The sequence below is a fragment of the Ambystoma mexicanum genome, chromosome 2p, assembly GCF_040938575.1.
Source record: "Ambystoma mexicanum isolate Mex_15411 chromosome 2p, UKY_AmexF1_1, whole genome shotgun sequence".
NCBI classification, from domain to species: Eukaryota; Metazoa; Chordata; class Amphibia; order Caudata; family Ambystomatidae; genus Ambystoma; species Ambystoma mexicanum.
Window position 1 is genome coordinate 510,676,030 of NC_090923.1, and position 15,195 is coordinate 510,691,224.

A 15,195-nucleotide genomic window follows, 5' to 3' on the forward strand; every position below is an offset into this window, starting at 1 on the left:
TTTGATTGCTGCCAGAGTGTGCGAGTTATCGTCAGTTAGGAGTAAGCTCTCGAGTTCCTTGAGTCGGGTTTCACTGGCGTTCAGTTCCCTTCGTATCAGTTTAAGGATTCCGCATTCTTTCGTTATGCATACTCCTCTGGTGAAGCACTTCAGTGTTTCCCATAGTGTCCCGGCTGAGGTCACCGATTGTAGGTTGGTGTCTAGGAAAGATTTTATCTCTGTTCGGAGTTCTTCTGCAAAGACAGTGTCCTGTAGCGCTCCGAGTTCAAATCTCCAGTGTGGCTTGGTTTTGATTGTTTGTTTCATGTTACATTCTAGGGTCACCATGGAGTGGTCTGACAGAGATCTCGGTAGGATTTGGCAGTCGCCCCACTGCAGGCGGCTGTGGGTAGATGGGTAGACACAAGAAGGTAGTCTATTCTTGAGCTAGTATTGTGAACCCAGGAGTGGAAGGTATAGTCCTGGGGGTTTGGGTATTTATTTCTCCAGATATCGACAAGGTTGTAGGCTTTGCAGATTTCTATGATTTGCAAGCTCGCTTTGGATGGGGCTGACGTCGTATTGTGCAAATTGTCCTTGGATGGGTTGATTGTTGTGTTAAGATCTCCGCCCCATATGATCGTGGACCGCCTGGCTGTGTTCAGATGGGTCATCACCCATTCAAAGTTGCTGGGGCTATCATTGTTTGGGCCGTGTGGGTTCACTAGAGTGACTTCTTCGCCATCAATTATTCCGTGTATCCGGAGCGATCTACCCTCAGTGTCTTTTTTCTCTGAGATCAGTCTGCAGTTAGTTGCTTTATTGATAAGGATGGCTACTCCCCTGCCATACGATGAGAATGATGCAAAGTAGCGGTGACATCCCCGGTCTTTTGCCCAGGGGTGTTCGGTCGTCGGACACAGGTGGGTTTCTTGGACGAGAGCTATGTCGATTTTGTGTCGGCGCAGGTATTGTGTTATTTTTCTCACTTTGGCTGGCTGGTTCCCTCCTTTAATATTCCATGTAGCTACGTTAAAGGCGCTGTCTTTTTATATCTGTGTATAAGCAAGTTTTTCCAGTTGGCTGCTGGAAGGCGAAGGTGATGGGACTTGTCATTATAACAATGGGCGAGGTGTGGTCTTCACGAGTACGGCGCATGTGGATAGCCTTGGGTTCGGCAAAACCTGTTTACCCCCAACTTGTGTGGAGGCCCCACCCGTTTCTCGCAACTTGCTTGTAATTTTTCCCCTTTCCCTGAACATGTAACTAGTAAACTTGAACTTTGCTGGATCTTCCCAAGTCGCGTGGCCTTGGGGTGTTTAACCCCTGAAATTGCGTTCCGGTGGAATTATCTTTCATTCTGAGCTGCGTTCTATCGACATAGTTAGTCTATGGTGGGTTCCTCTACGCCCTTTCTCTTTGGGCATGTGCCTGATTGTTCTCGGGTGGGCTGCAACCTGCCCAGTCGAAATATGAGCTTGCTTCTTCGGGGGTCTGGAAAAACTGGGTCCTCCCTTGATGTTGCACTCTCAGTCGGCCGGGAAACAGCATCGAATATGGGATCTGATTGGTATGGAGTCTTTACTTGATGTTTGTGAAGGATCTCCTTTGCGCTTGTTCAGCTGGTGAGAAATCAGGGTAAAAGTGGACGGTGTCACCATCGCCTTTCTCTCTTGCAAGTCGGAGGATCGCATCTCTGTCTTTATAATTAAGCAATTTTGCAATAATTGGTCGAGTTGCTGCTCCGGGAATGGGTTTTGATGATGGTATTCTGTGGGCTCTCTCGACGACAAATAAGTGTGATAGAGCTTCAGGTCCAAAGTGGGATTTGCACATTTCTTCCACGTGGTCCTCTGCCCTGTAGTTGTTTCTCTCTTACCCCTACTATCCTAATGTTGTTCCTTCTAGAGCACCCTTCGAGGTCCTCGTTTCGCGGATTGGCCGTTTTCATTTGAGTTTCGAGAGTCATCACTCTGGCGTTTAAGGTTGTCACCCCATCATCAAGATTGGATATTCGCTGTTCTGCCTCGTCTAGACGTTCGGTGTGATTGTCGAGCCGGTGTTGCACTTGGTCTACCTTGGAAGAGAGGTTGTCCAGTTTGCTATCTAGGTTACCAATTCCAGTCGTCAACTCCAGGAGAAGTGCTCTAATATCTAGAGGTTCGGGAGTCACAATCATCTTGACTGGACGTACATGACGGGGATTCTTGTTCGCTGTTGTGTCTAGGTGTTTTGGATAAAGTGTCAACTTCAAAGTTCAGTTTACGCTGTGAATTGTCGGATTTCCCCATCTCAAAATTGTATGAGCAGTGTTGTTGGTTACTCTGCTGGGGTGACTGATTGGTGATTTGGGGTGTTGGTGCAGGGTAAGAGTCTGCACTGTTTACAAGGATCTTTGTGCCCTAGAGGGTATTTACGATTTAATCTGGTTTGCGCTTGCTTCTCAATTTACTATTGATAGCTCAATGAGTGTTTAAGGCGCCAGGGAGTTTTGACTCTTCGTCTGGTTTATTTTTTGACCAACGGCTGCAGTTCTACTTTGGGTTTCTATTGGCTGGCCATTACTGGGGTGCGCTTTGATGTCGTATGGGGGCTGGTCTAGTTTGCATTAGCTGCAATTTGATCCAGCTGTTCTTGTTAGAGTAACTGTACTACGGAGCTCGGGCCGTTTGCTGGGCGGTGGTGAGCGGTATGCTAAGCTTTGTTGGGGGGGAGGGGGAAAATCGGTGAGAGCTAGCAGTTTGGCCGACCAGCAAATTGTGCGCTTGGGCTGTAAGGAGTTACGTTATTAGCTCTTTGCTACCTGCGCTTTCTGCCCCCCTTGCGTGCGCTGTACCTGAGGGCTCTGTAGGGACCTTCTTTCCATGGGTCTGCTTCTCGCGCTTTTCCGTCGCCGAGTGCCGCTGTGGTGCTGAGGTGAGCGGGCCACTGTGGTGTAGGTGTCCACACCGGGACGTGGGGAGGGTCCGTTCCACCGCCGCGCTCCAGTGGCTGTCTCCTAACAGGGTGCTCTGTTGCGCGTTGCCTCTCTGGGCTGCCAGGGGGGGCGAGGGGCTGCGCCGCCTGCTCCACCACGTCCCGTGGGCGATCGAAGTCTGCAGGGCCCTCGAGGGGAGGGCTTGTGGCACCATGCGGTGGTTGCCATCACTAGATCCGGGCGATGTCTCCGCCGGGCCCAGGCCTGGTTCGCGCCAGTTCTGCTATTCCGGCACGTGCTGTGATGTCACTCCGATGTGAAGGGTGGCGGCCGGCAGGCCGGAATGAGTCTCCGATGTGAGGGGGGGTGGCCGCTCTTCCGAAGGGGACGTCCTGTAGGCTTCACTCTTCTGGATCGCGAGAACCTCCCCAGCCTCCTTTGTCCGAGGGCCTAATGGGGCTTTCTGTCTGCCGTGGGGGCTCCGCTGCAGGGCCGCAGGAGCTGGGTGAGCGTCGGCGAGTTCCCGGGATCACATTGCCGCTCGAGTGCGCTGAGGTGCGCTGAGCGTGCTTTTTGTAGCACAAGTCTCTAAAATCAGCTGCTGTTCGGGTATTCTTTTGTCAGCACACTTGCGGCGGTGCTGGCAGCAGTAATGGGGTGTTGGTCCACCGGAACGGACAGGAATAATGAGGATTTTTTTAAGGCCGTGCGGGAGCTCACAGGGGAGCGACCATCTTGTTCGGGTCTCTAGTACCCTCTTACTCATGCACTTTTGCATTTACCACGAATGGCTACTAAAGATGACCGTAATATGGCCGTGGCATGTAGATTTTTTGCTTGTTCTTTGTCCTGCTTCCTGCCTTCTCAGGTCAGAAAATGCCTTATATGTAAATCCCTTTCTCGAGGAATGCTGTGGCGTTTGCGGGCTAAGTGGCATTGAGTGGGCGAGCCAGAGAAGGGGGCTGAGACCGTCTAGTCCCAATCCACAACTCTGGTGCTCAAGAGTCTGTGGTTGGGTACATGTGATCACCAGTGACTATCCATGATTGCAAAGCCACTGGATGTTTTAATGGTGCAGATCCTTACCATTGGTGAGCGTGGGCTTGCTCCCAGCCAGAATCGTGGATAAAAGAAGGAGTCCTGTAACTGTTCATCAGACCATCATTGGAACCAAGACTTCAACGAAGAAGAGCAACCCGCTGTCAACCCGAAGACTTCTTGCATCTGGCCAGCATCGACTCCTGTGTTGTCCCGGTGAAGCCCTGCTCCTCTGTCCTGACCTCAAGAAGGCCTTCATTGGTGCTCAGATCCCTGGAACAGTGTTAACAACCGGTCTGCCCCCCTGCTCGAGGATCCATTCCTACTAAGTCTTCGGAAGTGTCCCTGGACCACCAGGTGGATTGACCAGCTCTCTCCAAGGCTACCACGCTGCAGCTGTCGCAGTTCTGAACAGAGGCTTGCAACTTTGCAGATCTTCAGCTTGTGTCACAAGACGTCTGCTCCTGCATTTTCAGTCAACTCACTCCAAGGGAAGCTGTGCTGAGCCTGCTCCTGTGTTCGCCACCTGAAGATAGTCTGTCGCCTGACTGTGGTGACTCCTTTTGCAACACTCCTTCAATCCTGTGAGATGTCTTGAGGGGGTCTCCACTGCAGAAGTCTTAATCTGTCCTGGTTTTGGTTCTTCTACTAGAAGCTGTCTGGAACCGATTCCTGTGCACTGCGACCGACCGAAACTGAATCCCAATGCCGAAAGAGACCTCTGCACTCAGGACCCCTGGGCCTTCTTCGACCCGACCAAGCACAGAAGATTGTGTCCCCGAAGGATTACGAAACACTGGCAGTGGGTGGTCTCTTAAAGAATCAAAGCAGGGTGTGGGTAAGTTTACATACCTGTTTCTGTTCCCAACCTGTCCTCCACAGGGTTACAATGGGCGTAGCCCTGATCCTACCTCACTCTGATCAGACCGTTTGGGGTGGACCCTGGGTTAAGCATCGTTCCCTAGGCCTAGCCTAGTGTGCTGAATTGAGTTGAGAACCTACCTGAACTTTACTGAATTTTTATCTAACGTTGGAACTCTTATTATTCATAACCAGTGCGCTGCTATTCTTATAAGAACTTACTTGGGGAAGTACATGCTTTGGAAATGTTGACATTTAGGCACAAGGCCCCAAACCACCTTAGTTCTGCTTATTTTCTATGTATTTGACCATTCACCTGTATTGCACTAGTAACTGATGCATATGCAATTCTATTTCTCCTGGGCGTGTACATATGTTTAAGAATTTGTGTGACATTACCAACGTGTGATCTTTATATGCATAGTGTGTAAACTAAAGACCTAATAAATATCTGTGTTTTGATATATTACTGTCTAATAGGTGGGATATTAGGTGTTGCTTGCGACACCTAGAAGCCAAAACAAATGCATTAGAGTACGGATAGGGTGTAATGGCATATGAGGAGGGATACACAACCTGCAGGTGTTTGGTTATGTACTCATCTATTGACTGCCATTTGCTATACTAACCCCTATGGCCATTCCCACCCAGTTCCTGCCCCTCCCCGCCCAAAACATCTCCTCATGGGAACTCTTTGAGCTCCCTTTAAGCCAATAGTTTTTGCTTCTCTGTAAGGTACTGCTATTAGATGGCCAGGCCCTCGCACCATTTTGTACCTGCTACCATCAATAACCAGTTAATATCACTATGGCTGTTCCTGGCAAGTGCCTTTCTCGCACTGCCACTGATCGTTTAGTTTGGGCTATAAACTATATTCCAGATAAGGAGAAATGGCACATTAAGAGGGACACAAAGCGTGTAGGTGTCTGGTTATTTGCCCAGTGTCAGAAACCAGAGGGTGTCTCACCCACTAATCCCTGGGGATCTCTCTCTCATGTGGCCAGGGCATGGCCATCACCTTTGGATTCAGACCCTGGGGGCGGACCAGTGTGGAAGGATCACCTGGGTGAGGGGTCTTCGGGTTCTGGGGGTGAGGCAGCCGATGGCGAGATGCGGTATTCCCCCTTTTGCACATCAAACCCCTCCTATTTTTCAGGGTCCGATGTCCCAACCCCCCCACCCTTTCTGCACAAACACTAGGCCGACGAAGAGGGCGAGAGAGTAACAAAACAAACTCGTACTGGACATGGCCCGCTAATTAGGTCAGACAAAGTCTTGCACTTGGATTCAAGTGTATACAGCAATTCCAAGTATCTCTCCTCACACGGATAAAAGGGGGCACCTAGAGACACACTCGGAGCAAGTGCAGGCTGCATGCGTGTGGATGAGACGCGAGGAAAGGCAGACCTGTGAATGAAATTTAAGAAAAAAACCGCTGTGGAATCAGCGATACTGAATAATGGAGTGGTCCGCAAAAAAGGAGTTGTCCATTCTAAAGTCTCTGTGAAAGGTGCACTGTTTGAGATGAAAAAACTGAATGAACTGTAAAAGCGAAAATGAACATAGTTAACCCCGAGAGAAGGGCGAGCGGAAAAGCTGAACATTGAATTCTGAGTCGAAATGGTCCTGCAGTGGTCTGTAAAGGAAGCCTGCACATTCGAAAGTCTTCGGCACCCGAAAAGCAGTCTGAGCCCGACGGAGGGAGACCTGAAGTGTGAAACGCTTGGGGAAGGGAGCCCCGGCAAGTGTTGTTAAAGTATGAAAGGAGGGAGACCAACGTTGAACTGCGAAAGGTCTGAGCCCGACAGAAGGGGACCAGTGAGAACTTTTTGTTTCATTATTTGGGGAAAACTGGAACAAGAGCCTCTGACGTGGAAGGCCAGGTGGGCCTCGATCCACGTTCCAAACTGTTTCAGTGTTAAAGCCCGAGCCAGAGGGTGTCATCTTGCTTATAGAGACTGCATTATTCCATTCTGTCTAAACGTGTGGAGCAGAGCCGATTGAGTCACATTCTTTCTTTGTCGAACACTGATTTTCCTTTTATATACATACCTCCTTTACATTGACAAAGTCAACGTGGCTTGTGTATAGGTATTAGGCATTTGCCAGGCACCAATGTAAGATGCCCAGGTATTTGAATAATTTTACACCTGCTATCATTAATGACCAGTTAATACCTCTATGGCTTTGCCTGGCAAGTGCCTTTCCCATGCCCACACAAAAGCCCAAACTGTTGGCATTGTCATTGCTTCTTGTGGTCTTATACTGTGGTTCATAGGAGGATGTGGGCATTTTCTTTTCTTTGAAACCCATTGTAATATTATGTGCAAGTATCATCAAAAGGCATTACATTTCTCTTGGTATCCCTCCTCTGAAGATAGAAGCAATAGTATGGGAATAGGTACAGCATGCAATGTTACATAAATCACAATCTTCACAAGTAAGAGCACTGCATCTAGAAAACCGCTTTCAAACATTAAATCTGCTATTCCCCCAACATCATTGTTGTCACCAATTATGGCATTTGGCTCATCATCAACAAAAATCAGCATCTTGGTGGCCTACTCTGATGGGAATGCAAGCTGTAGGATCTTGCGGGAACTTTACTGTCATTTTGTTCTGCTGTTAACAGAGACAGACGTCAACAATCTTCTAAGATTAAACATGATGCTGGAGGTTGCAAAAAACATCAAGTCACAATAGCAATAGTGTAGCAATGGCCCAACAAATTGGCAATGAGGAGCTATGATACAATGACTGGAGCAGAGGAAACATTCAGCAGAATGAAACTAAAGCACTATTCGCAGAAGTAGGCAGTATCTACCACTGCATCTCAAAACAAAGAATGGTATCATTGGGTAATTCCTGCACATTGATGCTAGCATACTTCTGTACTGTGAACCCCATAAACAGGCTCACCCGACGTTGCTACACTTCAGGTGGGAAATACATTACTTACATAGAGGATCAGGACATCCAACCCCCCCATACCCCCTCCCCCCCGCAGCGCAAATGTTGGTGCCTGTCTTGTTTTAGAAGGTAGAGAGCGGGGTGGAACGGGAGTTATGTTTCTGCCTCCATGGAAGGCAGGGTTTTCTCTGTGGAGTGCAAAAAAAAGTCTAAAAAGTCTCCCATCGTCTCTTTACACTAATTTGCTCGGGGGTGGGAGGCAGGGCGAAGTTGCTTGAAATTTGCAATTTAAAGAAAATTAGCTTGATGATGCGCAGGGTAGATGTTTGTTACAGACACAGATATAGCTGCTTGTTGGCAGTTGACTCTGAAAACACGGGCCGAGACCTCAGTGCAAACAAAGCAAACTGGTTTAGGAAGGCGAGGTGCCACACAGTGACTGGACTCGCACTTGGAGTTGACTATTGCATTTGAAGACACTTGTTCAACAATATACCTCTCTTGTACATCACTTTCCAGCTATATTGGCTTTTTTGCCTGAGGGGGTTTAACTTGATGAAGTGGTTCAAAGCAGGCGAGATACCAATTCTAGTAGTCTGTGTCTCTCAGGACTGAGGTATTGGCGTTACCAATTATAGTACTCGGTGTTTTTAAGCTTCATTTGGCACTCCCGACAGCTGTCCGAAACAATGGTAATCTGAAAGTTTAGCAATGATTCAGCGCAAGCAAACAACTTGTCCGCAGGACAGAATAAATGTACATTTCACAAAAAAACAGTTGCACGCTGCTATCACAGACTTAAGGTGGGCCAGTGAGAACAAACTGGTGCTGTACAGATTTTCCTGCCTCCAACCCCATCTCCCCTTCCAAACTTCTGGATATGGTGGTCCAGTTCTTTCATCATGTGTGAGAGGGACGACCATCAACACGCCCTGTTGGAGCTGGAGCAGGAGCAGAAACAGCCTAGAGTGGAAACCAAGTGATGAAAAGGGTCTCGTAACCAGACAATGAATAGAGTAAAACAAGTACTGCAACCCAACATGGTGAGACGACCAGACTGAGGAGATTCACCTGAGCTAAACAGAATCAAGAAGAGACGTGTTTCCCATATAATGCACGTGCGCGCCTCAGGTGCGCCTTACAGCAACAGTGGCTTACCCTGTATTTCAATCAGAATTGGTTTGTAAGGGTTCACCTTACCTTATCAGTTGGGTCCGAGTAGAATTCATCCCATTTCTTAAGCGAAGCGACAGAAACGGATTCAACATTGTATTTGATTAAGAAGTAAGGCAGGGCACCGAGTCCTTCATCTTGGCAGAGTCTGTCGTAAGCTGCCTGCATTGATTCAAGCTGAGAAAACAATTATTGACATTTACAGCTTTGCAACAAAATACGAGACTTCATTATTGACATATGTGGTTTTTAGTGTAAATGTCTCTTCCCTTAATGTGTTGCTGTTTTCTTTAAAAAGTGAAATCGTTGTTAAAGAATGCACATGTGTAAGCAGGAAAGAAGGCACTACGATCTTTCAGGGGCCTGAGCTTTGGTGAGATGCAGTGCTGCACTACTATGTACATGCAATCATGGGTGTAACTATTAGGGGGGCTAAGGGTTTCCTAATCCCCTAAAAATATTGAACAAAACCTCTGGTCACCCCCCAATATTCCATCCCACCCTTCCTATTGTTCCACTTGGCTTGCACAGAAGAAACACATCCAGAGAATGGCTAAAGCTGAAACAGGACAAGCAAAACCACACAGCCAAGAGCAACAGTTCTATTCTTCTTCTTAATTATCGGAGGCGTGGGCGGACCTCAAAAGAGTTTGTGTGTCCCATGTTTGCACACATTTTACTGTTACGATGTGTTTTGCGACAAATAAAATGTGTGCCAAACCCAGTGTACATTATGTGCTCAGAAGGATTTCAACTTAAACCGTGTGTCAAACAAAAAGCTGTGGTCATTCTGATGTTCTCAAAAGGCTCTTTAATTGTACGCAAAGCTGTTTCCCATAGGTGATGTATTCACACAATGAGCATCATTTACTTAATGGGGATCATTTTAAAAGCCGTGGTGCAGTGCAATAAGTGTGAAAAGAAGGTCTAAAGGACTTATGTCAGACGTTACCCTTGTTGTAATGCTGGGTTATTTAAACAATCTTTTGCTAGCGAGTAGAAGACAATAGGGGAAAATGCGGGTTCTCCTCATTCCCACTCAACCTGCAAAACCACCTAGTTTTACACCTACATGAGACTTTCATGCAGGTGTAAAACTAATGGAATCTCATGGCATCTGCCTGCATTGAAAACCTGCCAAACGTAGACATAGCCTGTAGGATTCTATTGTAAATATAATATGCAAAGTAGAATTTGTTGGCAGCTACAATCTAAGAGTAAAGGTGATTTTGCCTGATTTATTTGTTCTTTTTTTACAAAAATGTTATAAAAAAATTGAAAATTGCATGCAGGTTATCAAACAGCACATACGTGCCAACGTTGGTGGTCACCTGCATGCAGTTATCGCTTTTAACAAAATGAGCCTGGCTTTATGTACGAAGTGTGTGATTGTTTTGTATGCAGACAACGATATATCTACAAACTGGGCCAGTGAGATGTATTTACAATATGCAGAATGGGTGCAAACTAGACCACCTGAGACCATGCTAAGGGACCCAAAATACATGTTTGCGAGGTTTCATGATTTATTAATGAATTAATGCTTTATAATTAATATTTTATAGCACGCTTAATAACGGACCCCAGTCTCTAAGCAAGGAAGTGGGATTCGAATCTATGTTGCTCTATGTTGTCTTGGTTCCAAGACAAACACATTGCCCCTGAGCTACTGTTTTGGGCGTGCAGTCTCCCCTTTTAGTCAACGCCCATCGCTTCTCATGCTACACCCCCATGTGAGAGCCACCCCCCTCAAATTCTCATCTAATGGATGTATTCATGTGTTACCCTGGAGAACCAATTGTAAATTGTATTGCTTTTTACCATCTTTTTCTCATGGTGCTGAAAAATGTACCACTTCAACACTTTTAAAAAATGTTCTGGGAGGTAATCTCCCTACATTACTTAAGTTTTGGAATTTGCACTAATTCATGGGAGATGTGAATGCCCCTCCACTCAAACTATTCTTTTTTTAAATTTTCATAATTGGTTTCATTACAAACCTTTAAAATAAGACATATGTTGGGGCACTGTTGCGCACGTTGAGAAATGGCTGCCTGATTCCGGAGCTCCTGCTCCACACGAACATCCTGTGCCTATATATCCTTTGGAGGACCATCTGCGAAGCTGAAAGCGGTGCCATTGATGGCCCAGGCACGTGTGCCTGCACTGCGAAAATCCTGTTGAGCTGATACTAATATTGGAAAAGTTACGGCCGTTGTAATATCAGCCGAGGTGCAGTGCGGGAACGATCCAGCGGACAGAACCGTGGAAAACCACCCAGTGGCTGGGGACGCAAAAACGACGGAGGGGCGCTGATCGGCGGGGCCTGTTGCCAGGACTCACGCCTCAGCCAAGAACATACGCACCCGCCGGAGAGTCGAGAGGGGCAGCAGACACGGAGGAGACTGGTGGCCCCCTGAGGAGTGCAGATGCATCCTCCGAGGCACCTGCAGTGCTCGCGCCACTCCCCCCCCCCCCCAAGGTCCCGCCCGTGCGGGTCTCTTGCGGAAGTTGTGCTGCGCAACATATGGGGCGAGCCGGCCCTAACCACGGACGAGCAGAGGGCCGGCGGCTTGGTGCGTCGCAGGGGCAGCCGCTCGGCTGCACGGCCTCTCCAGCTGGCACAAGTGGTGAGATCATTCGCCGAGCACTACTGGTGCTCGTGAAATCCCGTTCTGTGGCGGCCTTGACCACCCGGTTTGTAATTGCTGGGGAGTCTTGGCTTGATGGCTCAAGGACACATACTGCGATGCACTTGGGAGCCTCAACGTATCTAGGAAGTTGGTCTGCCATTAACTGGAGGCCTGCAGTGCTCTGGCGTTCTGTAAAAAAAACATTAAGACCCAGGGGGTGGCACGCTGTTCTGGCCTCCTCTGTTGGGCTGTGTTCTGGTGCATTGGAAGACAGATGGGGAGATGATGTTCTGCTACTCAACTTTGATCATATAAACCCCCCACGGGTGCCCGCGAAGCGCGGGAGCTGCCACCCACGACCCCCGTGTTTGGCAACGGGAGGACCGATGGCAGCTGCACAATATCGCTGAGCTGGGACAGCGAGCAAGGCGACACAAACTGGTCATTGTTAGTTACTTACGTGGAAGGTCACAGTCCATTTGTGGTGACCACGGTCTGACAGCCTATGAAGGGAGGGGTGTGGGAGCAGAAGACCACAACCCTGTAACCCCCTTATACCTGCCCAGAAACTGCATAGATGTACTGAGTTGCAGCTGGCTGCAGTTTACCTGCTTGAATCAACAACATTGAAATCGATAACATTGTGCAACTCTGGTGCACTATGGGGGAACCGCACAAAAAAGGCAAGACGGCGAAGTCTGCTGGCAACAAAAAGAAAGGGCCTATGGACACGTACACCAGTAGCCAAAACCTAACCACTACGGCGGAGACGCACGCAGAATCCATCGAGACCGGAGAGTCTGAGGTGGGGGGTCCGGTTGATAGGCTAACAACATTAGTGCAAAATGGTTTCCTCGCAGTTAATGTTAAGCTGGATGAGATCGTGGCCACTATAAGCTCACTGAGGGCCAGAATAGACAAAGAAAGTGCACGTGTCACTGAAATTGAAAATAAGAATAAGTACAAATGAAGATACCATTGCACATCACGGCCGCGACATTTCCCAGATAAAAGAAACAATGTCCAAATTGCAAAATAAATGCGAGGACCTCGAATACAGATCAAGAAGGAATAATATTCGAGTGGTGAGCGTAGCAGAATCCTTTGGAAAAGGGCAAATGGGAAAAACAACTTGAAGCACTGCTCAAATCATTGTTTGGACCGGAGGCATTCTCTGAACATTTCCTGGTCGAAAGAGCACACCGCACACTGGCGCCAATACCTAAGCCAGGTGCCCCAGCACGCACGATAATTGCCCGGCTCCTCAACTACAGGGACAGAGACAATTCCGCAGTTGGCGAGAGAGGCTGGAACGCTGCAATATGAGGAAAACAGGATTCACATATATCCAGACTTCTCGACTAGGGTCCAGGCAAGCAGAAGATCCTATGAACCAGTCAAGAAACTTTTGAAAGCGCGCCAAGTCTCATATGCACTGATGTTCCCGGCCAAGATGAGAATACAACACGCTGGTAGGGCACACTTTTTTTAATCTCCGTCTGAAGCCATGTCTTACATAGAAACGTACATACCCCTCCCACCAGGGGGGACAGACCGGCTCAGAACAATAGACCCTGTCCAGCAGATTGAGGCCATGTGCCGGAAGACTATGTGACTGGGCTATTATATCCTTTGTGTCTGAAACGATGTTGAACTAGCGACTAAGGAGGCCCCATGACTCATGGTTAAGTGGAGCTGGGGTACTGGAGTTGGCGGTCATGTGAAGCAACATGGCTACCCCTGGAATATTCCAAAAGTTTATGTGGGAACATCATCTAGTTGGGGGTGATGATGAGGGTGGGCGGGTGGGCCGAGGGCATGGAGTTTGTTGTTATTTTTATACAGGCTTATCAGAGTTTAAAAAGGCGACTGCTCCCTATTGGAAGTCGCTCAACCCCGGTAGCAGGGTAGAAGGGGCAGAATGTTTGTTGATGGTTAAAATAGTGGTCTCAGAGGTACTGGCGCTGCCCAGCATATACAAACATCCTAATCCAAAGGGGTGTAACATCTCCGGAACATTTCCCTATGGTAAACAGGTGATGGGCTGAGGGTAAAGCTGCTTTCCTGGAATGTCAGGGGACTTAACAACCAGGTAAAAGCGAAAAAAGTGTATAATTATATTACCAGACATGGCCCTCAAATCCTGAAGCTGCAAGAAACACACACTATGGGGTCTGGCAATTTACACATACTGCCCAGATGAGGCAAACTGAGGTTCTATACCAATTATTCATCCCAGTCCAGGGGTTTCATCACCCTTATTCATCCAAGCCTGGGGTTCAGACAGGAGGGCCAAAAGATTGATCAACTGGGTAGATTTGTCATGGAGTGGGGTGATATTGCTGGCCAACAACTACTACTGATTAACACGTATGGTCCCAATATCGATGACCCAGCCTTCTACACAGATATGTATCAGTTAATTTCCGCAATCAATGTGACCACTATAACATGGGGAGGAGATTTTAATGTTGCCCTGGATCCCAGGCTTGACAGATCCAAAACTGTTATCAGGGAGCTGAACAGGACAGTCCAAACCCTGGCCCATATATTACCACAGCTATCACTTGTAGATGCCTGGCGGGAATTGCATCCTGATGGTAGAAGGTATACATATTACTCCTCGGTGCACGACTCGGACTCCAGAATGGACTATTAGTTTGTTTCCCCCGATGTAACAGCTACATTGAAAACTTGTGAGATATGATCGCGTAAGCTATCCGATCATTCCCCAGTGTTGCTGGAGGTGGCACTTCGCGGTGCCCCCAACCTGTACAAAGATGGAGGATGCCAAAGGGAATACTGGGCGACCCTGGGGTGGTGGAGGCATTGCACGTTGAAATAGCAGAGTTTTTTACTACCAACATTGGAACGGTCGATAGATATTCCACAGTCTGGGAGTCCTTTAAAGTTTGGATCAGGGGAGTGTTTATATCCAAGTCTGCAGGTCTCCTTAAAAGTGTGTGAATTGAGCTAAATGAAACTGAACGCAAGCTGGGTGAACTAGAGGAGACCCATAACCGCACACAAGACAGGACAATATTGGCAGAAATACATACACACATTCAAGAGTTTGGTAATTTGGCCGCTAGAGAAGTTCGTTATTTGGCTGCACCTGGGCGGGCTCGCAGATACGGGGATGGGAATAAAGCCGGGAAAACACTTTCTAACCTACTAAAACAAGATAGACAACCCAATCAGATTACTAGTATACAAACGTCACAAAGGGGCTGTTCTCCTGAGGGAAGAGGAATTAACGGGGTATTTGCTAGATTCTATAAAGAACTATATTCGAACCAAGATACAAAAACAGATAGTGAAATTAAATCATATCACCTGGCACTATCACTGCCGAAGCTTTCAGAGGTGGACCAACTGGCGATGGAGCAACCGGTAACGACCGAAGATATCATAGAAGCAATTAAAAGGCTGTCTTTGGGCAAAGCTCCTGGGTTGGATGGGATAGGTACCGAATTCTATAAGGAGTGCCACGAAGAGTTTTTAAAAAAAATATTTTTATTTTATTTTATAAAATCAAACAAACACACTACAACTGTTTCAAAACATAGAAAGCATCATATTCCAACACATTTTCAAACTCCCCAACTCCCCCCTCCCCCCTTAAACTAGAGCCGGTTCTCACATGTTTACGGGAACATCATTGGGTGGAACAATACTTAGGCA

At 47.6% G+C, this 15,195-nt stretch overlaps 1 protein-coding gene across 5 annotated transcripts in view; it reads right to left on the reverse strand.

Moving 5' to 3' along the window:
* Positions 1–15,195, reverse strand: part of ATG7 (autophagy related 7) — a 2,414,869-nt gene that overhangs the window by 1,996,286 nt on the left and 403,388 nt on the right. For all 5 annotated transcript variants that reach the window (XM_069643921.1, XM_069643925.1, XM_069643922.1 and 2 more), the window contains one exon: positions 8,906–9,055. In XM_069643921.1, the coding sequence (XP_069500022.1) occupies positions 8,906–9,055 (150 nt within the window). The remainder of the gene's footprint in view (positions 1–8,905; positions 9,056–15,195) is intronic.